The 24,386-nt window shown below is 50.0% G+C and overlaps 1 protein-coding gene across 1 annotated transcript in view; it reads right to left on the reverse strand.

Moving 5' to 3' along the window:
- The window catches only part of Tfcp2l1 (transcription factor CP2 like 1), a 55,874-nt gene that overhangs the window by 6,471 nt on the left and 25,017 nt on the right, over positions 1 to 24,386 (reverse strand). The window contains exons 3-13 of the mRNA XM_059280356.1: positions 20,019 to 20,095; positions 19,430 to 19,535; positions 17,791 to 17,897; positions 15,114 to 15,266; positions 11,769 to 11,879; positions 8,977 to 9,068; positions 6,438 to 6,486; positions 6,260 to 6,353; positions 3,835 to 3,925; positions 1,675 to 1,778; positions 900 to 1,042 (exon numbers count right to left, since the gene is read on the reverse strand). Of these exons, the coding sequence (XP_059136339.1) occupies positions 900 to 1,042; positions 1,675 to 1,778; positions 3,835 to 3,925; positions 6,260 to 6,353; positions 6,438 to 6,486; positions 8,977 to 9,068; positions 11,769 to 11,879; positions 15,114 to 15,266; positions 17,791 to 17,897; positions 19,430 to 19,535; positions 20,019 to 20,095 (1,127 nt within the window). The remainder of the gene's footprint in view (positions 1 to 899; positions 1,043 to 1,674; positions 1,779 to 3,834; positions 3,926 to 6,259; positions 6,354 to 6,437; positions 6,487 to 8,976; positions 9,069 to 11,768; positions 11,880 to 15,113; positions 15,267 to 17,790; positions 17,898 to 19,429; positions 19,536 to 20,018; positions 20,096 to 24,386) is intronic.

Below are 24,386 nucleotides of genomic sequence, written 5' to 3' on the forward strand. Positions count from 1 at the left end.
TACCCACAAGGGACCCTTAAGAAGGAGCCTGTTGGGCCATGGAGATGGCCAAGCTAATAACTTGCTTGCCCCAAGTCTGATCTCTAGTCCCACATGGTGGAAGGAGAGACTAAGACGTCCTGCGTGCAGTAGCACCCATGCACCCACTCACCCACCTGCCACCCTCACAAAATAAGTAAATAAATGTAATAAAAAGTTTTTTAATTATGGGGCTTGTTGCCAGTCCCTCATGGAGGGAGGGAAGGAGGAGGGTTCTCGGCTCCTCAAAGGAAGCTGATTCTTCCTGCACCTCCCTCCCAGGTTTATGTAATCAATTTGCAAGGTTAACTGAAAGAGACTCCATCTATACAGCTACGGAGATAAGACTTTTCGGTGGCGTGGCTCTTGTGGGGTCACCTACACTCCTGTAAGTAAACCTAATAAATGAATCAGTCCTGGAATTGTCACTCTAGTCTGTAGTTAATGCCCTATCTCGGGGGAGAAGATATTTTCATGCTTTCCCAGGAAGAGTCACACTACATCGACTTGGTAGCCCCGACCCAGCTGTGGTCAGAACATTTCCCTCACACTGCAGGCGGTCACTACAGCTTCAGCTTCCAGCCAGCAACATGCATAGAAAACACTGAGACACCCTTACCTGTAGACTCTATGGGGCTCTCAATCTTCCTAATGCTGTGACCCTTCTATACAGTTCCTCATGTTGTGGTGACCCCAACCATAAAATTATTTCATCGCCACTTTATAACTGTAACTTTGCTACCATTATGAATCGTAATGTAAATATTCTTGGAGACAGAGGTTTGATGGAGGGGTAGTGCTCCACAGGTTGAGAACCGCTGCCAGAGAGTCTACTCCTGTTTGGGGATCTGGGGCTCTTCCTGAGGGCCAGGTCAGCTCACCTCATTGCTCACCACCACATGGATGCCCGTGGGGCCCTGCCGATAAACCCGGTGAATGTGTTGCGGGGGGATGCTGTACAGACTGGCGATCTTCTCTATCAGCTCCAAGGTGGTCAGCTCTTCCAGGAAGATGGCGTGGTACACTGGGGAGGAGGAGCAAGTGCCTTCGTTTAAGGACACAAGAACCTGATTATGTGTCCCTACCCCATCCTGAGAAGGCAAGAGCTCACATGTAAGGATGCTCATGCCCAGAGCCACGGATTCTGTCGGAAGCTGAGAAGACTGGTGGAATCTACTAACAAGCAAGCACGGGCTGGCTGTTTCTCTCTCTCCTGGGCACATATGTTGAATCCTGGACCCAACCAGACCCCAGGGCACCCAGCTAGGGGAGGGGAGGACCTAGAGGAGCAATGGAATTCAGATGTGGTGCCTGGTGTGCATGTACCCTGCACTGTGGGAGGACAGAGCGCTATGACACCTTTCCAGGGGTTACGTACGCAGTGGCTCCTGGTGGCAGAAGGGTATTTAAAGACCATTAGTGGGTGCTGGGGAGACAGCCAACTGAGCCCCACTGTTCATTGCTCTCTGCCTCTTCACTGTGGATGTGATGTGACCATCACACTTTCACGGCCATGACTTCCCTGCCACAGGGACTATGCCCTCAGACTGTGAGGCCTAACAAACCTCCCTCACAGCGAAGACAAAAGTCACTAAAACACTGAGAGCAGAAACTGAGCAGGCTCGGGAGTCTGGCTGCAGGCTCTGCTCCACTCACCACACAGGTTATTGTCTCCACTGCCATCCTGCTTCTGGGGCAAGAGGACTTGGTTCTGCTCCATCTCCTGGCAGACATAGATGGTCATCTTTGGCCTCACATTCCTGGCAAAAGAAGAGGAAATAGTTAGCAGATAGGATGGGATGTTGCTCTACGGTATTTTGGAATGTTCTAGAATATTCCAGAACCTAGAGTAGAATTTGCAGTATGGAGGGATTTAGAAAAGAAGCAGGTGTTGGGGATGCAGCATGCTTCTCACGGACATGTTTTCAGGGATAGAATCCGGTCCTGATGGATCTTTATGGCTTCATACAGGGTGTTCTGGAGGAAGGGGGTAGACGACTCTTTGCAACCTGCCAAGCTGAGGCTTTTCTGTAGACCTGAATCTCAAGAGGTGGCATGGAGTATAGCTTGGTGGTACAATGTGTGCTTGGCATGTGTGCAGCCCTGGGTTTCATCCCCGAAGGGGAGAAGAAAAGAGACAGAGAGTTCTTCACGAGAGTGAGCAAGGCTCATCTCCACTCCACATACAGGAAAACTGAGGCGCAGGGGGGCAAATGGCTTTTTATTTTTCATTGCACAGCTCCAAGGAGGCAGATCTGGGATTCACCCTCAATTGTGTTCTCTACTTTACAACTGTACTGTGCCCAGCTGGCTGCTCTGTTTTAACTTCCAGGCTCAGGCATAGCTCAATGACAGAGCACTTGTTGGCATACACAAGCTCTGGGTTCTAGTCTCAGCACCAGAAAAAATAAAGAGCACAACATTTCAATAAACACTTAAATTTGGTTTGACTGTGATGCTAATTCCAGTGCCACTGTACGAGTCCACATGGCCAGAGGTTTCTGGACTATCATAGACCATTTCATTTCCATCGTGGTGGAGAGTTCTGCAGACAACATCGCCCTGAAAACTGCACTGTGGTTTTCAAGGCCATACCCGGCCCCTGGGGAGTCAGCTCTCAGTCAGGACTCTGCAAGTGTTCAGAGTCTGGGCCAGTGACTAAAGGCCAAGATCCACAGGCTCTGGGTCCAATGGAGGAGAGGGAGGTTGTGATAGTTAATATTAATTGAGGATCTGGAATCATGTAGGAGACAGACTTCTGTGAGAGAGGGCGTTTCCAGATTGGGTTAACTGAGGTCAGAAGCCCCACCATTAATGTAGGCAGCACCACCTCACGAACTGGGGTCTCAGACCCCACACAAAGAAGAAAGCAGTCTGAACCAGCAGCAATCCTCTCTTTCTGCTTCCTGACACAATGTGACCGGCGACCTCCCCACTGCAGCCATGGCTTCCTCCTTGATGGACTGCAGTGTGGGGAGCGGAGGAAGGCCCGAGGGTGGGAAGTCCTCAGTGACTGTGTGTTGTTGCCATGACCTGGCCATGCCAAGGACCTCAGACCCATGGGAAAGTGGCAAAGCCTTGCCTTGGAGTGAGGCTCAGAGTCCACGTGTGAATATTTGACAGTGGGTTCAGAAAACATCCACATGGCTCCACCCCCTTGATATTTATGGCCTGAAGACTGCTCCCCTATGGAGACCGTTCATACTGAGATTAGCTAAATCATCCCCATTCAGCTGTACACCGTAAAACCTCCCTCCTGTTTACCTGTATGTACTAACCCTTGTTCAGGGGCACGCCATAACCCCACCTCGCTGTTCAGCTCTAATGAGCACACTGAGGCTCCTCCATCGTCAGGGTATCCTGTCTATCCAAACCCAGCTCTCCTGTATGTGTGTCTGTACTTTCTTCATTCCCTAGCAGCCACAGTCTGGTCCGTCCCCGAGCTGCACTGGACATGGCACCATGCCTTCGAACCATGAACCAGGATAAACCTTTCTTTTCATAAGCTGCCTTTGTCAGGCACGTTGTCATGGCAACGGAAAACTTAACTAATACTGAGGTATATCTGAGCAAGGACCATGGCAGCCAGGAGTTGAGTGATCTCCACATGGCATCTCGTTCACTTCACTGTTCCATCCCTCCCAACACATCCTCCAGCATTCACCCCCGCACCAAAAGAGAGATTCCTTCCATCAGCTAGTCCCACCAGCAGGCTTACCCACAGTTCAAGAGGCTAAGGTGGGCTTTCTTTCTTGCTATACACAGGCAGCCCAGAGGCCACAGGCTTTGGCTGGTTTGTCTTAAACTGACACCCACCTGCCTTTGATGGCATTGAAGAGCCGAATCCCATCTGCAGGGCCACAGACCTGGACCAGATCGTCCCTGGACATTTTCAGCAGGTCAGCACCTAAGTGGAGACATCCACCACTGTTGTAGAATATGATTTTAAGGTGTGTTACTTTTGTTTATGTTGCATTTGTTTAACTCTGTGAAGATGTGTTACTGTGCCTGTCTAAAACACCTGATGGTCTAATAAAGAACTGAATGGCTAATAATGAGGCAGGAGAAAGAAATAGGCGGGGCTGGCAGACAGAGAGAATATATGGGGGGGGGGGGGAGAAATCTGGGAGGAAAAAAGGAGCCAGAGAAGGAAGAGGACTCCAGGAGCCAGCCACCCAGCCACCCAGCCACTCAGCCAGCCAGAGTAATAAGTAAGAGAACAGGAAAAGCCCAGAGGCAAAAGGTAGACAGGGATAATTTAAGAAAAGCTGGCTAGCAATAAGTCAAGTTAAGGCCGAGCATTCATAATTAAGAATAAGCCTCTGCATGTGGTTTATTTGGAAGTTGGGTGGTGGGCCCCCCCCCACAAAAGGATAAAAAACAACTAATAACACATCACCAGTCACATGGTGTATACATGCTGACCCCACAGCAGGGCTTGGGCAAAGTAGAGCCAGCCTCATCCTCAGTGGGCACTAGACCTTCCACAAGGAGAAATGACTTAAGGCATAACCGCAGAAGGTCACAGTCATACAACGTCAGAAGCTGAAAGCTAGTGCGCTCACAAGTCAAAGGTGAAAAAGACCCCACCTCGCTCTCCGTGCTCATCAGCACTGTTCTATCTATGTGCAGATTTGATCAGCATGCCGCCACCAAGGACCCGCGTGTGTCTCTGTGCAGAAGCATACAGCTCGCTGCAGATTGACAATACAGAGAGACACACTCTGGGGACTAGCTCAAATCAAGGGCAGAAAACTAGCTGCCCAAGAGACACGGACAGACCTGCCAACCCACTCAAGGGAAGAGGAGGCCGGTGTCTCACGGGAAGAGAGGAGAGTGATGGTTAGTAAGGACGCCCACAGTGTGACGTCTTTAAAGACTGAGTCCCCAGATCCCAGATTCCCAGGATTCTTCCGTCACCTCCATTATCTCTATCTCAGGTGATGTCCAGAGTAGCTCTGCGGACACAATGGCTCCTCCCCTGCATCCAGCCCCTGCTTTTTCTTTTCTTTGAGACATGGTTTCATGTAACCCTGGGTGGGCTTAAACTTCTCATTCTTCTACCTCCTGAGTACACTGCACCCAGTTTATGTGGTGCTGGGGCCTTGTGCATGCCAGGCAAGCAATCTATTAACTGAGCTACAGCTCCAATCCAGAATGATTGGCTTTGTATTGGGATTGAAAGCCAATATCCTCCTATGGTCCTACCAGAATCCAGGCCACCTCCCCCTGGTGACCTGACCTCACTGCTTCCTCAGTTCACCTACCTCACACTTCTGCACTTTCTCTCTGCTGGCCGAGCTCTCCCCTACCACCCCCAGCTCTCTCTAGCACTCAAGGACCCCTGGGTAAGCCCTCCTCCCCTCCCTTACCCAGCATATGTCACAGGAGCCATTTCCCCGCTCCTTCACCCAGCACAGGTCACAGTGCACTGAAGTGGCCAGTTCCTATGGCAGCACAAGGTGCCTGGTTGTCCTTGCCCTTCTACCTCCCATGAAGAATGCTCTTGGAGACAAAGCTAGCGATTCCTTTCTTCCCTCTGCTGCCGACAACTCCCCAACCCCTCAGAAACCCTTCAGAGGGGAGGAAAGCAGGTCTTCTCTCCTGCCTAAGGTTCACCTCCAACTCCAGGGGATAGCCCTGGAGGAAACACGTAGGGCCCACATGACAGGTATGAGCGGCCCTGATTGGCTAAGAGGGCCTGTGGTTTTTAACACTGTCAACTTGACAGGATCTACACTCAGTTAGGAGACAAACCTCTGGGCATGCCTGTGAGGGAGTTTCTAGATTTGGTTAACTGGGGTGGGAAGACTCACCCCGAATGTGGGCAGCACCATCCCACGGGCTGGGCTTCTGGACTGAATAAAAAAGGGAAGGGAGCTGAGCACCAGCATCCATCTCGGTTTCTATACCACGGATGATGCTCTTGCTGCCATGACTCCCCCGCCCTCCCCACGTAAGTTGCTTTTGAGGTATTCTGCCACATCGACGAGAAGAGGAACCGATCCAGAGCCCTACCTGGGCAGGGCAGGGCCCAGCCGTACCAACAGCTAAGAGGATCTGAGTACCGTCACTCAAACTGCCCCGCAAGTTGAACTTGACAAGGTCTGTCTAGGGACAAAACGTCATACCACAAGCTGTAAGAAAGGGAAGCCACTTTCCCTGGACCAGCCGCAGGCCTGTGGGACTAAGAGTAAGCCAGGACTCCTGTGGCTGTCAAACCTCACTGCACAACGCTCACCTGAGAAGCTGGCGAAGAGCCGGCAGAACTGTGAGAAGCGGTTGCGGTACAGCCACTGCTGGGCATCCTGGATAGAGGCTGACGGGAGCAGATGCTGCGAGCGAGCGAGAGAAAAGAGGCTCAAAATGGCCACAGAGCCAGAGGGACCGCCAGCCCGCCAGCACCCACGCACACTTACATCACTGCCCAGGGGTAAGGGCTCCACTGGGTGGGTAGGTGAGCTGTTGCTGTAATGGAAAAGAGAAGGGAGGTGAGCCTGAGAGCTTCTAGGGACACAAAGAAGGTTCCAGAATCTACATGGTACCTACATTCCCGCAGGTGTGTGACTTGCTTTAAAAGTAAGTCCTGGAAGACTGACTGACATATGACAGACAAACATAAGACCCGGCCTCTCACGATGTCTCCTGAACTCAACTGTCACTGCATGGGAGGTTTGGATGACTGCACTGTCCAAGCAACAGTAACTCTACCTGTGTAGTCTGCAGCAACAACCAAGAAGAGCTCGTCCACCGTGACTGGATCATGTGCTGCATGGTGGAGCCTCACCCCTTGGGATGGTTCACCTTGGTAGGGTTTAGAATCACCACGGAAACAAACCTGTGCGCATGTCTGAGGGCGAGTTTCTACATCAAGTTGACTGAGGTGGGAAGACCCACTCTAAACATGGGCGGCAGCATCCCATGGGTGGGGGTCCTGGACTGACTATAAGGGAGAAAAGGAACTGAGCACAACATCCATCTCTGCATCCTACATCCTAATTGGACCAGCTGCCTCATGCTCCTGCTGCCATGGCTTCTGCACAGCAGTGGACTGTATCTCCTTGAATTGTGAGCCGAAATAAATCCTTCCTTAAATCACTTCTTATCAAGAATTTTTGTCCCAGTGCAAGGAAATAGCTAAAATACCCAAGGTCCAGCCTAAGGAAAGGACAAGCTAACCAGGACACAGGACACACCCCTTCCAGTACTTCAGCTCCTGGACCAGAATCTGGAAGCTGCAGCTGGACCCAAATCATCAACTGAATCCTAGCCAGAGAGGCACATAAGGGCCACTGTGCTGAATCCACAGGTTGGTACCCACTTAGGAAGAAAAACATGGCCTGGGTTTTTCCCAATAGGAAGGTACAGAAGTGCTTGGCATGCAAGCATGTTCAAGTCCCAACACCCACACACACACTGGTGCAGCAGGGCATGCCTCTAATCCCAGTCCTGGGAAATGAGACGGAAGCATCACAGGAGAGCACCGGTCAGCCAGGCTCACCAAGTCAGAGAACTCCAAGTTCAATGAGGGACCCTGGCTCAAAAGTGAGGAAGAGAATGATTGAGGAAGATGCCTGACATCAACTTCTGGCTTCTACATGCACACTCACACATGCACAGGCACATACAGGCCCCTTGTAGAGATGACCCTCATCCCAGCTATCACCCCAGCAGCCATTCCACTTCTGTTTCACAGGTACATCGTTCCTCAGGACCCTGTGTTGAACCCCTAACCCTCTTCTGCATCGGGGAAAGCAGGACTGAGGGAAGTTAAGACAGTCACTCCCCAGAAGGTAGACATTAAAGAGCAGGTCTGCCTGATCTAAATGACCTTTTCTTTTAGTTCTATACTCTTGAGAAGACATTTCACAACGGTAAAACTAAGCTCACACACGGGCAGCCTTGCTTTTTCTTCTGTCTGTCTGTCTGCCTTTGAGTATTATCTTCTTTAGCTTGGGCTGGCCTTGAACTTGCTACATAACCTTGAACTGCTGATCCTCTTCCTTTACCTCCAGAATGCTGGAATCACAGATGCCAGCCACCACAGCGGGTGCTGGAGATCAAACCAGGCATTTTCTCTACCAATAAGCTCCAGCTCCATCCTCCAACCCCGACTTTTTATTACAGATGGACGGCTGAGCAGGAGCTCAAGGCACAAAACACAGAGATTCTGTGCTCACTAACAGCACCCGGGCTGGAGTTCTCTGCTCACTACCAGGTCATTACTACAAAGCCATCGTGTCTGCACAGCCTGCCAGTCAGAATCTGCCTATGATGTCTGCACTGTCCTATCACTGTGTCTTGGGACCACATGGCCTATCTGTAGAGTCAGCCAAGGTTCAGCAAAACTAGTTTTGGTGCTACAAACACTGAAACCCAGGGTTGGAGGCATCTATGTAGACAGTCCCTTCAGGAAGCATGCACAAGAGGTAGAAAGAAAACCAAGGAGGACCTTCTAAATGCCTCAGCCATCCAGCACCCACCTCAGGAGAACACTGGTTTTCTAGGTAAATTCTCACAAACCTGTTGCCACTTGTGGAATTATATAGAAAAGAGCACACACAAACACACTGCACATAGCCAGGTGTGATGGCGTACACCTGGAACCCGAGCACTCAAAAGGCTGAAAAAGTAGGATTCCGAGTTCAAGGCCAGCCTGTGCTAACCAACAAACTCAAGTTCAATCTGGGCCACATACAAGCCTGCCCTCAAAAACCCAAAGCTAAATACGGGAGCTGAGGATGTAGCTCAGCGGCACAGCTCTTGCCTAGCATGTACCAGGCCCTGGATTCCACCCCCAACATGGGGAGCAGGTGAGGAATAGGCTGCAATTGATAACACCAGTTAGCCACATGAAAACCCAAATAAGATGCCAGGCCATGGGATGAAGGAAGACCAAAAAAGGAACCTCTACCCCACCACATGCCAGGACCCCAAGGAAAGAAAGGCTGGACATACCCTTCACCGAGGCCAAAGCTGTTGGGAGAGCCATTGTAGCTTGGGGATGGAGCACTGTTCACCTGGTAGGCGACGTCGGGCCATGGAGAGCACTGTGGGAAGAGATAGAGGACAGCGGGACTCAACAGTGGTCTTGGGAGAAGCTCAAGACACAGCCCAGAGTCCTTAGACCTGTCCAAGTAAGTCTTCATCACCACTGATGCCTAACACACTGCTGTGTCAGCATAGAGCTCATTCTGACTGAGCACTCACGATGAGCCATGGCCAGTCAGACTGCTAGGGTCACCCAACAAACATGACGGAAGAGACCTAGAACTCAGGAAGTCGTCTGGAGCAGGCAAACCATGGAATGCACCCCTTTGAGCTCCCTGGTAGTCACACCAAAGGTGGGAAGAAGCATGTAATGCCCAAGCCCACAAATGAAGACGATTAATCAAAACCCAAGCGGTCAATATGTTTAGCTATGCATTATACGGAGGAGAGCTTGCCCCTAAAGAGAAAGAGAACAGCATTAGTTCCGAGCCAAAACCACTCTACTGAGTGAGGGACCTGCATGCAGGGCTGCAGCAGGCAGGAGGGGTCTTGGAGCTCTTTCAAGAACAGCTCCCCCAGACGACTTGTACAGTTACTCCATTTTAGTACCCATCTGGGCTCCAAAAGACAGAAACGGGCATGATGTGAGAGCCTTCCCTTGGCGGACATTCCAATACACAGGCCAGTTGGGGGTGTTGGAGAGAGAACAGAAACCTTCAGGGAAAGGGAGCACCCCAAGCCTGTGTTTCTTCCCTTCCCTCCCTTGGAGGTCTATGACTTCGCTTGGAGAGGGCCAGTCTGAAGCATTCCTAAAGACTGACTATCCCCCACCAAATGCCAGGTTGGTAAATATTTAACCGTTGTGAGTGTGGGCTGGAATTTGTTGATGCTAAATTCTACCAGGGGAGGAAATCTGATGAGCTGATAGAAGGGGCACGCTGGCATCCCAAGGTCACAGCCTGGCTTCTCTGTACCAGTCAGGCTGTGCTGTGGTGAGGGCCTGCTCAGCTACGACACACTCTCTACTTTCAGGGAAGTCGGGATTAGAACAGAGACGCTGGGGCTCAGCCAGGATGAGAAACATCACTAGATGGGGTACTCCTGGCAGAGTCATCAGTCAGGTATGGACCAGGCATGGGAAGAAAATGCATGAAACACAGTCCTTGTGTCCTTCTGCTGGCAGAGAGCAAGCGGAAGTTTTCCTGTTCTGGGCTCCCTGCCCACTGCCACCCTCAGGAAAAATAAAGTGCCAGTACATACTTGCCAGCCACATTAGCTCTTTACCCTGTCTTATGCAAACATTCCTCACATGTGCCTTAGCACATGCACAGCTGGGACCTGGCCACCCGCCTCTTGGATTTCTATATTGCAAGTCTCACCATCAACATAGCCTTGAGCATGCACGGCCATCCTGGGTCTTATACACACCTTCAGAGGGAATCCAACTAGTCAAAATCTCCAACACAATGGTTATTTAAGGAAAACAGGCCAGCAAGAGTGAAGCCACCAAAGGCCAGTGACAGGAAGCAGGAAGAGCTGGTGATAGCCTCTCAGGAGCACTCTGAACCCATGGATGGCTGCAGAGGGCTGCCTCTGTGGTGTCAGGCTTAACAGGAAGTACATTTCTATATCTGTCCAAAGAAAGAGCCAGGACTGGGGATGGGCTAGGGCTCGGTGGCCGAGCAGTGTATGCACCTGAGATCTTGGATTCCAGCTCGGACACTAAATCTTAAATTTACTTGTGTATTTATTTTATTATATGAATGTGTGTGTGTGTGTGTGTGTGTGTGTGTGTGTGTGTGTGTGTGTGTTCTGGGATGCATATGGCATGGCTTGCGTATGAAGGTCAGAGGACAACATTCAGAAGTCAGTTCTTTCCTTCCACCTTGGATCTGGGGATCAAACTCAAGTTGCTAGGCTTCCGCAGCCAGCACTTAGACCCCCTGAGCCATCTCTCGGGCCCTAGCACGGAATTATAAAAAGTCTGCGCTTGCTGGGCCTAGTGGCGCACAACTTTAATCCCAGCACCTAGGAAGCAGAGGCAGGATCTCCGTGAGTCGGAGGCCAGCCTGGTCTGGTCTATACTGAGAGTTCCAGGACGGCCAGGGATGCATAGAGGACCCTGTCTCAAAAACAAACAAACAAACAACCAAAAGCCAATGCTGACACTACCAGCCAGTGAGCTCACATAGAGTAGGGTGCTGTACACAGTCCTGCCATGTGCATGTCCACATCAGGCCTCCACAGCTAGACAAGGAACTAGAAGGCTGTTATCAAAGGACAGCGGGAGTCACGTGCAAAATGAGCCACTAAATACAAAAAACACAGCCCAGCAGTATGTGTATTGCTAATACACAGACACGGGCATGGGTTAAAGTGTGTACACATTGTCCTAATTGCAGAGAAAGACAGATGCCCACAGAATCAGAGGCCCTGGGTGCCTAGAGAGAGAAGCTGAGAGAGGAGGAAGAGCCAAGGCATTGACCAGTCGATGGGGGAGATATTTTTACATTTTGTACCCCATGACTGAATGTGTGCCCTGTTCATCCGCATTTTCAAAAGCACCAGCACATACAAAGGCAGCAGGGGGCTCAAAGGGACCTCAGGGTAATGCACCAGTGGCCTCATCTGATGTGCGCACTGGGCACTCTCCAAAGCTCCCTCCCACCTGATGATGGGCAATCTTCCACTACTGTGCGCCATGTCCCCGGCTCACTCCAGGCTCACTCCAGGCTCACTCCAAGCCAGCCCTAGCTCACCTCAGTGAGGATGGTGGTTTCATAGGACGGCTGATATTTCTCCTTCTCCTGAACTGTTCTTTTCTCCATCTTCTCCCGGTCGGTTTTCTGTTTCCGGTCAGCTCCCTTTGGCTGCAAGTACAGAATACAGGGTCCACTTAGGCCAGAAGGCAACCATTGGCTGAGGAAGGTAGACCAAGGCCTGCAGGCTCTCACCTCAACCTGGGGCCTGGAGAGCAGGCTGGACAGTTCTTGCACCTCCAGAGTGCCATGTTTTCTTTCCACCCCTGGAATCTTGAGTCTATCATGTGGCAGCTCAATAGGTACTTAGGAAAGATGGCTACCAATGGCCTCTTTCTTCTGGAAGAAGCCATGGAGAACCAAGATGGGATATACCACAGTGCTGAGGTGACTGACAGAGACTGAAGGGAGGTGGGAGAGTGTCTACTGACTCAGCCTGTGCCATGTTCAACTCTGCTCACCCAGCCCTCAATATATCTCAATCTCAGTGGCATCTTTGTCTCTGCTGGGGCCAAACTGACTTACAAAGAGTGCCCGGCCTCACAGCCACCGCTGCTTCTTCTTTACAAACCAGAGGCTCAGGGCCTGAGCTGTTGGCAGGAGAGGCCTGAGGGGACAGTCCCACCCTCCTGTGTCACCTCCCAAGGTTCCCATCCTGCTTGGCAAGCACAGGTACAAGACTCAGAGCCCCTCAGCGCTTTAGCACTGAGCGGTTTTATTATGCACTTGTGATGTGCAGATATTAACAATTAGTTCAGGTCTAGTGGCCCCACAGACCTTTCATTCCAGTGTGTGCCTTCCTCAGGGGACGCCTTCTGGTTTCCCCAGCTCAAGGGCTTTCAGGGAAGCCTCCTTCCTTCAGGGTGACACCAACCCCAGATCATGATAAGCTTGCAAGGAGCCACAGGGGTCACTAAGAGCAGGCATAGTATTCAATGTGAGTACCAAAGAAGCTGCTAGGGCCCAGGGTCATGGCAGTCACATGTAGCCTCCTGCTCTGTGTCTAAAGTCTTAGCCTCTCCTTCTTGCCCGAGAGGCCATAGGTGAGGCAGATACGGCCAGACCATCGACTAGCATGCATGTGGGGTGAAGCTCTCCACCTCACGTCCTTCAAGGGGCTGGCTGGTCAGAACATGTTGGCTTTTTCTTTCAGAAACTCGACACATCAAGAACCTGAATTTGATCCCCCTGAAACTACGTAAAAATCCCGGAACATAGGGACAAACATTTGTAATTCCAGAGGCGGGAAGCAGACCAGTAGATCCGTTAGCCTAATGGGTTGGTTCCACGTTCAGTGAGAGAACCTGTCTCAAAAATAAGACCCTGAGGAACCTAAGGCTGAGCCCTGACCTCCACACACTACACATGTATACTCAACATACACACACAAACACCACTTCTACATACAGAGAGAAAAAATACTTTATAGGTAACATGCCTGCCATGGACTCAAAGTGCCAGGCCACACGGAGGGTGACGGCAGTCTTGCTTTCAGAGGGACAGCCTCAACTGCTCTGCCTCCAGGTCTGTGGGTATAGCTGTGACTATTTAGTTTCTGTCTATCCCTGCTCACGAGGATCAGCAGGACCCTGCTGTCTCTACCACATCCCTATCTGAAATCGTCTCTCCCCCTGGTCTCCAGGGCCAGCAGGTGTTTCCAGCAGGTTCCAAATTCACCTAGGTGTAAAGAGGGGGATTCTAATTCTGGGACAGGTATTAAGGCTAATCACCCAAAGCAACCCCTGATGGGAGGGGACAGAAGCAGTTTAGCCTGCTAGTCATGGGCTAGCCTCATCCTCTAAGGATGCCACAGGCCTGCTGCACCGTCCATTTCCCCGAGGGCACAAGAGACTGTAAGAGCACTGGCTCTCACCCTCAGGAAACAATCAATCCAGACTGAGGAGATAAGAGCCAGCGTGAGAGCTGCAGGGTGAATCAGGACAGCAAGAGGCTGATGGACTTCTGAAGATGTTTCTTTTTCATTGTCGTTGTTTTTGTTTTTTGCTTTTGTTTTCTTTGTTTGTTTGTTTGTTTTCGAGAGAGGGTTTTTCTGTGTAGTTTTGGAGCATATCCTGAATCTCGCTCTGTAGACCAGGCTGACCTCGAACTCACAGAGATCCACCTGGCTTTGCCTCCTGAGTGCTGGGATTAAAGGTGTGCACCACCACCGCCTGGCTCTGAAGATGTTTCTTTAAGATGAATTTGTTTTTCCTGGTACTTGGGACAGAACTCAGGACCTCCTTGCATGCTAGAGCCAATCTTCTGTCACTGAGCCACACCATGGTCTTTTTGAAGGGAAAGCCAGCCTGAGGGTCTTCTCAATGGTAGAGCTCCTGTGGAGTATCCACCATGCATGTGTGAGGGCCTCACCCATGCTCATTTGGAACCAACACCCATGGAAAGAGCCAGGTGTGGCTCGCACACCTGGAATACCGGGGCTGAGGAGGCAGAGACAGTAGGATCCCTGGAGCTCAGTGGTCAGCTAGTCTTACTGTATTGGCGGGCTCCAGGTTCAGGAAGAGCCTGTGTCAAAAACTAAAGCAGACAGTGAACTGGTGAGATCATCCAGCGGGTAGAGGCTGATGACACTGAGTTCAATCCTAGGACCCATATGGTAGAGGGAGAGCGCTGATTTCTGTCCTCTGACAACTGTAAATATGCTCTCTCTCTCTCTCTCTCTCTCTCTCTCTCTCTCTCTCTCTCTCTCTCTCTCTCTCTCTCTCTCACACACACACACACACACACACACATACACACACACACACACACACACACACACACACACACACACAGAGCCAACCAATGAAGAGAAAAACAGCATTGGGCTAGACCTCCAAGAATAGCCCCAGTCCCCTTGACTTCATGTTTACTTCTTTTTTGTTGTTGTTGTTTTGTTTGACACAGGAGTTCACTCATTGTGTTGCCCTGGCAGCCTGGAGCTCACTTTGTAGACCAGGCTGGTCTGAAACTCACAGAGATCCATTCCTCTGCCTAGGATTAAAGGCACTGGTATAGTGCATTTGCCCTCATGTTTAAGGAGACACTACACAGGAGAACATATGAATACCTGTGAAATGCTTGGGAGTCTGGGAAAACACAACTCTAAAAAGATACAAAGTCTGTCATTCTCACAAAAGCAGAGCCCTGTACTGAAATGGGGAGACACCCCTTCCAACACTTTTGAGGAACAAGAGAAGTCTGGGCAGGGGCAGGCCAGGTCCAGGAGCTGCAATCCACACAGAGGCCCGGGAGACCACATGCCCAGCTGGGTCTATGCTCTAAGCAATAGCAAAGGGCCATTTTGCAGGGAGGTTTGACCAGGGTTGGCTGTGCAGTGCATCCTACCTTGAACACCTTGATCTGGCAGCTGGCGGAGTGTAGGTGCTCCGTGTATTCCCCATTCTCGTTCTGCTTAAATGTGTCAATCTGCACCCGAAAAGGCACTCCTTTCTCACCCCCATGCTTCCTGGGGGTGAATTCTGTGCTGATACAGTGCACCTGGAGGGGAATGTGAGACCTGAAGTCAGGTAGGGGAGGGGAGTCTGGATGACCGTAAGGCACCTCTCCTCCAAGGCGGTGACCATTCGTGCCTTCAACTCCCTGTTCTGCTTAACTTCCCATTTACCCCATAAAGGCCACGCAAGGCCTCCCTGCCCTCTAGCCACAGAACACACACATCATCCACCTCTGTCCCTTTATTTAGAGCTCTGTCTGATCAGCTAAGTCTTTATCATTGCTTTGGGCTAAACACAGTAGCCACAGTATCACCCCTTACCCAGGTAAATCCTAGACTTGCAGGGCAGATGAGCACACTTCTGTTGCTCTCTGAAATCCTGGTGTCCTGGTTACTGAGCCAGTCTGAAGCCATAGTCAGAATGCCAAACTCATCTACAAATCTCTGAGTACATACTACAGAGAAGGCAATGGATACCTATGCACTGTTCTAATACTGTAATGTTAGAAGATACAGTATTATTGCAATACAAATTAACTAAAATTTGCAACAAGATTATTATTTGTTCTTAAAAACTGTATCAGTGTGTTCCAATGTATGTGTGTATACATGTCCATACATCTGGAAGACAGATGTTGACATTGTGTGTCTTCCTCAGGTGCTCCTCATTCAACATTTTTGTTGTTGTTGTTGTTTTATAGTTGTGTTTTTTTTTGGGGGGGGGTGGTATCTGTTTTTGTTTTGTTGTTGTTCTTTGAGACAGATAGCCCTGGCAGTCCTGGGATGCAACTGTGTAGATCCATTTGCCTCTGCCTCCTGAGTGCAGGGATTAAAGGCTTGGGATGATAAAGACCCACCATGACAGGGTCTCTCACTGAACCAGGGTCTCTCACTGAACCTAGTGCTCACAGATTTGGCTAGGCTAGCTGGGGGACAAGCCCCAGGCATCCTGTCTTCTCCCCACTTCAGCACTGGGGTCACTGTGTCCAGCTCTTACACGCTGAGGATCAGACTCAAACCCTCATGGTACACAGCAAGCATTTTACCGACTGTCGCTAGTTTTCCTTGAGCTCTTCCTATGGACCTGGCATGTTTCTTACATACTTTATAAAACACACATATGGACCACTACTAAGACTCAAAATGGGGAGGGGAAGTGTGGTGGCACACACCTATAATCCTAGCACTCGGGAAACTGAGGCAGATTGTGTTCAAGGCCAGCTTGAGTCTCCACAGAAAGACCCTGTCTCAAAAACAAACAATAGGGAGCAAAGCTCATATGAAAAGACCATACAGCCCATCAACAAGAGCCAGGCTAGTCGAGAGCCACAGCAGACCACGGCCATGCCCTTGGCCACCTGAACCCCAGACAGTGGGTAACACAAAGCAGAAGCCACATAGGATGCAAATAATGAACTCACTCAACAACGACTAGAATGGGAGAATGTTCCTCTCCAATTATTCACATCAGCCAACAGTGACTTTAAAAACTTTTGTTATTGCTAAGGATGGTGGCATACACCTTTCATCCCAGCACTTGTGGGGCAGAGGTAGGCGGATCTCTGTGAGTTCAAGGCCACCCTGGTCTATTTAGAACAGTGGTTCTCAACTTTCCTATTTAATGCAGTTCCTCAGGATGTAGTGACCCCCAATCATAAAATTATTTTCTTGCCTATTTCATAACTGTAATTTTGCTAATGCTACGAATCTTAATGTAAGTATCTTTGGAGATAGAGGTTTGCTAAAGGGTTGCAACCCATAGGTTGACAACCACTGACAGTATTCCAGAATAGCCAGGGCTTCATAGAGACACTGTCTCAAAACAAAAAACAAACAAACAAAAAAAACTTGTTACCTTTTTATTCACTCTGTGTGTGTGTGTGTGTGTGTGTGTGTGTGTGTGTGTGTGTGTAAATGTGGGTGGGTGCATGCCAGAGGGCCCATGCAGAGGACCTCTTTTGGGAGTCAGTTCAATCCTTTCACTATTTAGTACACAGAATCAAACTCAGGCCACTCCAAAATACTGATTCGATTAATGGAGTGGTGTGTGTGTGTGTGTGTGTGTGTGTGTGTGTGTGTGTGTGTGTGTGCACGCACATGCATCCACATAGAGATTAGAGATCAGCCTCACGTGTGATCCCTCAGATGCACACTATCTTGATTGATTTTTTTTAAGGCAGGGTCTCTGGATGGCCTGGGACTCACTAATTGAGCCAGCCTGACTGGTCTACCTGCTTTCACCCCACCCCCACCCCCAAACACAGTGTATCACCATTCCAGTCTTTCTTATGTGGAGGACTGAACTCAGGTCCTCAGGTTTTGTGGAAAATACTTTATAAACTGTGCCATCTCCCTAGTCTTGCGAATACCAAATCTTTTTTAGCCTCACAGCATTCTGGAAGCAAGAACCCAAACATGATTCTACAACATTCCAAGTCCTTGCTTCAACTCCCCTGACCTGCGACCCTGAGTCCACCCATCCTGTGCCCTCTCTTAGTACTTTCTGTTCAACAGTCGGCCATCTTGGCTCGCTGATGGGTACTCCCCAAAGCTCTCAGGTTCCCTCACCTGAATGAAAGCGGATGCTCTCTTTGCTGGATCCCACAGAAACTCCACAGCATTCAGTTGGGTTGGGCTGGCCCTGGGGTCCAAGATACCAACAGACAGTGGAATATCTGCACACACACACACACAAAAGTGCGACCGTCAGCCTCTCCCAAACACTGAGGGAAGGATCCCAGATAGGGCCCAAACTCCTGTGGTTTGAAACCGCAGCTAATCTGAAATTCAGCTTTACCCATTTCTACTGGTAAACAGCCTGGAGGAATTGCTGTGGATTGCTTGATGTCTTTATCCTTTCTTTTATTTTTATTTATTTATTTTTTTTTTTGGTTTTTCGAGACAGGGTTTCTCTGTGTAGCCTTTCCTGGATCTCGCTCTATAGACCAGGCTGGCCTCGAACTCACAAAGATCTGCCTGCCTCTACCTCCCAAGTGCTGGGATTAAAGGCGTTACAAAATTTATGAAAATTTCCCCTGATTCCATCTGGAAGGACTGGCTGTTGGCCGGGTATACATACCCTATCATCAGCTGAGGGCTGTGGGCCAGCCCTGAGCCCTCCAGCTCTGTGATATGCCCACCCTTCCCTAGCCACTTATCAAAATCCTTGAAGGAGCCAGGCATGGTGGCACATGATGCACTCAGGAGGCAGAGGCATGTGGATTCCTGTGAGTTTGAATCCAGCATGGTCTACGTAGAGTTTCCAACCAGCCAGGGTGGTCACCCTTTAAGACTCTGCACTCTTGTATAGAGAACTCCCTGAGGGTGGCACCCTGTGGCTGAGTTACCACTGAAACTCTCATGACCTACCCTTCCTTCCTTCCTTCCTTCCTTCCTTCCTTCCTTCCTTCCTTCCTTCCTTCCTTCCTCCCTTCCTTCCATGTGTGTAGTTGGAAGTCTCTGTGTGTTTACTTGGGGGACGCGAGTGGGAGAGTTTTGTCCCGACCCCCGGCCAGCCGGGGAAAACTTCCAACTATATATATGAGTATGGGGGTATTCGTGCCAGGAGAGTGTGTGTGTGTGTGTGTGTGTGTGTGTGTGTGTGTGTGTGTGCACGCAGGGAGATGAGAGGTAAACCTTGGGTGTTACTCTTCACCTGGTTTTCAGATCAGGGTCTCTCTTTGTATCTGAAGCTCATCAACTCAGCTCAGCCAGCTGGACAGAGAGCACTAGGGATCTGCCTCTTTCTCCTCCCCATAGCTGGGATTACAAGAGCTTTGCTACCACACATGGCTTTTTTATTTTAACATAGGTTCTAGGGATCGAACTCAGGTCCTCCTTTTTTATTTTAACACAGGTTCTGGGGATCGAACTCAGGTCCTCCTTTTTTATTTTAACACAGGTTCTGGGGATTGAACTCAGGTCCTCCTTTTTTATTTTAACACAGGTTCTGGGGATCGAACTCAGGTCCTCAATCTTGCACTTTACCAGCCCAGCCATCTCATCGTCCTCTTTCTTTCCGACTCACTATATGTAGACCAGCATGGCCTCCACCTCAATATCTCTGCCTGTGCATCTCCAGTGTTGGGACTGCATGTATGTGCCACCATGCTGGGCTTCCCTGTGAGCATAAATCCAAGTGGCACCCACAAAGAACCCCCCGACCTGGCCCAAGTGTTCGGGCTTGGTCCTGGCTGGGGAGACTCACCAATGTCCAGGATCCGGTCCCCAGGCCTGCTCCACCGCCAGCCTTCCAGCTGCTGGTGCTCTGTGTACTGCAGTCTGCGGTCATGGAAAACTACGCGGATGATACTCTGTGAAGGGCAGATGTCGAAGACGGCTGTGTGTGGGGACTGGGGGACCCCAAAGAGTGTGCATCCCTGCCCCTGACCAGGGAAAGCCCTCCGCCCCTCACCAGCCCCTTTTCTTGGGGCTTCCTTTCCTCAGAACCCCAAGAACATGGACAATGGTAAGAAGGATGCCGCCTTCCAGGGCTCCCAGTATTCTTAACAGCTTCACAGACGGGTCTAACTATGTGCTGTTCTATGTAGGTCAGAAAGGTTCAACTGAGGTCAAAAGTAGGTAACCCAGAGCACACTCCACCAATGTGAGCCGCTCTACCCTGGTCCACTGCCTCCCCATTTCATGGGGGACAGTGCCCTCCATAAACGGGGGCAGTACTGTAGCTCCTGGATGAGAAGGAGGCTGCCCCTCCCTCTGCTGCCTTCCTACCATCCCCAGCCCCAGGTACTCACACCCCACAGTGCTCATCCTCTGGCATGTTTAGGCTCACTCACCTTCACATATTTCGTGTTCAGATCTTGGAAGTCCCCTAGCTTCCGATTCTCCAGCAGCCGAATTTCATATGACTGACCTGAGGGAGGGGGCAGCACATTTTCCCATTTCTTTCTGTAATTTTATTTTGAGACAGGATCTCATGTCACCTGAGCTGGCCTCAGACTTGCTGTGAGGCTAAGGAGGACCGTGAATTCCTGATCCTCCTGTTTCTGCCTCCTAGCCACGTCTAGTTTAGTCACAAGTTCAAGGGCTCAGAACTTAGGTCTACATGATTGCGCAACAAGCACTTTACACATTCAGTTAAAAAAATTTTAGCCGGGCGGTGGTGGCGCACACCTTTAATCCCAGCACTCGGGAGGCAGAGGCAGGAGGATCTCTGTGGGTTCGAGGCCAGCCTGGTCTACAGAGTGAATTCCAGGAAAGGCGCAAAGCTACACAGAGAAAGAAACCCTGTCTTGAAAAAAAAACAAAAAACAAAATTAATTGATTTAAAAAAAAAAATTTCTCAGAGCCAGAGAGATGGCTCAGAGCACTGGCTGCTCCTCCAAAGGATTGCCTTTCAATTCTCAGCTCTTACATGGTGGCTCATAACCATCTATGGGGAACTGACACACATGCGGTGTACAGACATACATGTAGCCAGAACACCCATACACATAAAATCATTTTAAAAACTTAAAAATCAAATTCTCAGATAGGCATGCTGACACTTGGGTGGCAAAGGCAGGTAGATCACTATGAGTTACAAGCCAGCCAGGGCTACACAGTGAGACCCTGACTCAGAATAAATAAGCAATCCATTTCTCAAGGCTTTATTTTAATGAACAGCTGCTAGGAGCTGCTTACTAGGGAAAGCCCTTCCCAGCCTGAAGTCAGAGACCAAGAGGAGGCACGGCTCTAAAGCTACACGCACATAAATGTGAACCGAATCCAACAAAGCCGGGGCCGAAAGCCCAGCGACTCCTGGGCGGCTTTACAAGCAGCTTTATAACTGACGGGAATGGTGATGCAGCCTAGAATCCCTGTGTAGGGGAAGCTGAGGCAGGAGGATTGACAGCTCAAGGCCAGCATAGGCCATGTGGTAAGATTCTTTGTCAAAAAACAAAACAAGGAGCTGGTGACATGGTAGAAGGAAAGTCTTCACACTCACACTCACACACATACACACAGCTAGTGAGACAGTAGAAGGAAAGCCTACACACATACACACACACACACACACACACACACACACACACACACACATATTTTTTTTTTTAAACAAAAAAGGCAACTAGTTAGAGAGGGGACAATTGGAGAAAAAGCCCTGGGCCCCAAATCCAATGGCATGCACAGTGAGACACACAGAAGTGGCAGAGAGGGAAAGGAGAATGTCAGAGGTGGAGAAAAGTGATGTGGCCACAAGCCAAGAACTGCCTGGAGACACCAGAAGGTTAATGGCCAACAGTGGCACCTCCCATAGGTGCCCGAGAAACAACCCGGCCCTGTGATTCTTCTCCTCCAGCCTTCTGAGCTGCAAGAACCAGCTGCCAAAGAAACAAGCCAGAGCAAGGATTCCAGAATGGGCATAGAACCGGAAATCAAACCATTTGGCGCAAATATTTGCTGAGTAACAATTATACAGGGAACACTAGGCAAACCCTGGGGCCTTGGGAGTAAGTGGAAGGGCCCCAGCCACATGTGGCCCACAGAGATTCCTGACCACGGCCTCTGGGCCTGGACCCGACGCCGGCCATGCACAGTAATGCACCCTTCTCTAGTCGCCACTGTGTGTCTGTGTGTGCGGATGCTCTTCAGTATGGGTGTATACAGAAGTGCAATGTAAGCACCTAAGTGTGGAGGCCCAGCGGACAACAGCTGTCCTTCGTCAGGCATCAGCCAACTTGTGTTCTGAGAGTCTCTCACTGGCCTGTGGCTTGCCAAATTGACTAGATTTGCTGGCCAGAAAGCCCCAGGGATCCACCTGTCTTTGCCTCCCTAGAGCTTGGCGTACAAGAGAGTGCCACCATGTCCAACGTTTTTATGTGAGTGCTGGGAATCAAACTTAGCACCAAGCATTTTTATCAGCTCAAGTATGTTCTTAGCAACTAAGGCTTTTAAGCTCTGCTTCTAGGCCCCTGAACCAAGAGTCCAGCACTCCCTAGGCCTGGACATACTAAGGGCCTTCCACACCCTAACTGGTTTTTCCAGGGTCCTTGCCTTTGCTGAAGAATGTAGATGGTGTTGACAGAGGCCCAAGTGGTCATTACAGGAGTTTACAGGAGCCCATGGGGGCAATTAGCACTGGCCCCAGGCTCTGCAGGATGACCTCTACTCAGGCCAAGCAGAGGCAACTCCTGCCAGATAGAGAATTGTTTCCAAGTCTGTACCAAGAGGTAGCACTTCCAGGTCAGGCCCATTGCGTGGATTGTGGGCCAGGATCCCATGGTGAGCTTCTCCATCAAATGGGAATCAATGCTCTTCCCATGCAATCTTCCTGGTCCTTCCTCCAGCCACCCTGTCCCTCCCAAGTCATCCAGCTGCCCTGTCAAGGCTAACACACTAGGACCAGACTGTTTTCCCCACCCCTCACAGGGGGGGCATGGTCCCATGCTATCTGATGAGCATGGTCACATAGACCAAATTCACCTTGGGTGGCTTGGCCAGTACTATTCTGTACCAGCATGGGGAGAAGGGAACTGGCTCTCTGAAGACCAGGATCATGTCTGGAGTCTTTGTGTAATTGTTGGGGTTTTTGTTGTTGTTTTGAGGGTAGGGTTGGTTTTTCCAGATAGGGTTTCTCTGTGTGTAGCCCTGGCCATCCTGGAACTCACTCTGTAGCCTAAGCTGTCCTTGAACTTGGAGACTCTCCTGCCTCTGCCTCCAGAGTGCTGGGATTAAAATGTGCACCACCACCACCACCACCACCACCACCACCACCACCACCACCACCACCACCCAGCCTAATTGTTGCTTTGTTTGGCTCACAGCTGCACTACTTGGCACACAGTAGGTGCTGTGCCAAAGCCTCAATGTGATTTCATGTGCTGGTGTGTATATGTATAATGTTCTTATTTGCAAATGTGTGCACATACACAGAGGCTAGATTGTGTCTTCCCTGTCAACCACTCCCTGCCTTATCTTTTTGACTGATTTGGTTTTTGTTTGACTGGCTGATTGGTTGGTACTATTTTGTTTGAGACAGGGTGTCTCTATTTAGCTCTGACTGGCTTGAGACCTCTATATAGAGCAGGCTGGGCTTGAACTCACAGGGATCTGCCTGCCTCTGCTTCTTAAATTCTGGGATTAAATGAGTGCGCCACGATGCCTGGTTCTTTACCATATCTTTTGAGATGAGAGTCTTTCACTGAACTTGGGATTCACCAATGGCTGGTAAGCCAGCAATCCCCTGGGGCCCACCTGTCTCCACCTTCTCAATACTGGAAATACCAGCACGAGCTCTTTTTTCTTTCTTTTTTAAGATTTAATTTTAAATTCTTATTTGTTTATGTGTGCATACCTGTAGAGGTCAATAGAGGGTGTTAGATTCACTGGAACTGTAGTTACAGGCAGTTGGGAGCTTCCTGGTGTGGGTGCTGGGTCCTCAGAAAGAGTACCAGGTGCTCATAACCCCAGTCATCTTTCCAGCCCCATGATGTCCAGCTTTTCATGTGGGTTCTAGGGGTCTCACTCAAATCCCATGCACAGCAAACATCTTACCAACTGAGCCACTTCCCCAGCCCCCATGTCAAATTCTTTACAATGCTCTTCTGTTACAGCTACGGGGTTTTGCAAAGGGTTTAACACACTCCTGCCCTGAAAGGTTTTTAATTTTCCAGGTGCATCAAACAGCACAGGGAAAGGGACAGGATGAAGCAGCATTTGAATAATTCCTTCAGGGACAAGGAGACGGGAAGGCCAGGTCCACTCATCCTGATTATGGATGGGTACGAGAAGCAAGGAGGTAGCACAGGAGAGGACTCTGAAGAAGAGGCAGGGTGTCCATGGTCAAGGGAAGGAATGAATATGACCGAAACTCCAAGCAAAAGTGCAGCAGGACATGAGGGTTTCCGCTGGACAGCGATAACCAGCAGCTTCACTCATGGGGGCATGCTGGCGGCAGAGATGACTGGAATATTGATTTGCCAAGGCCTCTCAACTAGCCAATAGCAGCACTCTGGATCAGGAGTCCCACTGGATAGAAGCACAGGCCCAGAAGTTCCCAGGACAAGCTCAAACACCTAGTGTGTGACGGGGCCAGGCAGTTGTGTGGGATTCTCGTTCAACTGATCCTGTCTGGAAGGCATGTACTTAAGGCTACCCCAAGCATCTTACAGTATCCTTCTGCCAAGTTAAGATCTTTTCTAACATGTAAGCAATTATTTAAG

The sequence above is a fragment of the Peromyscus eremicus genome, chromosome 15 (genome assembly GCF_949786415.1).
Source record: "Peromyscus eremicus chromosome 15, PerEre_H2_v1, whole genome shotgun sequence".
NCBI classification, from domain to species: Eukaryota; Metazoa; Chordata; class Mammalia; order Rodentia; family Cricetidae; genus Peromyscus; species Peromyscus eremicus.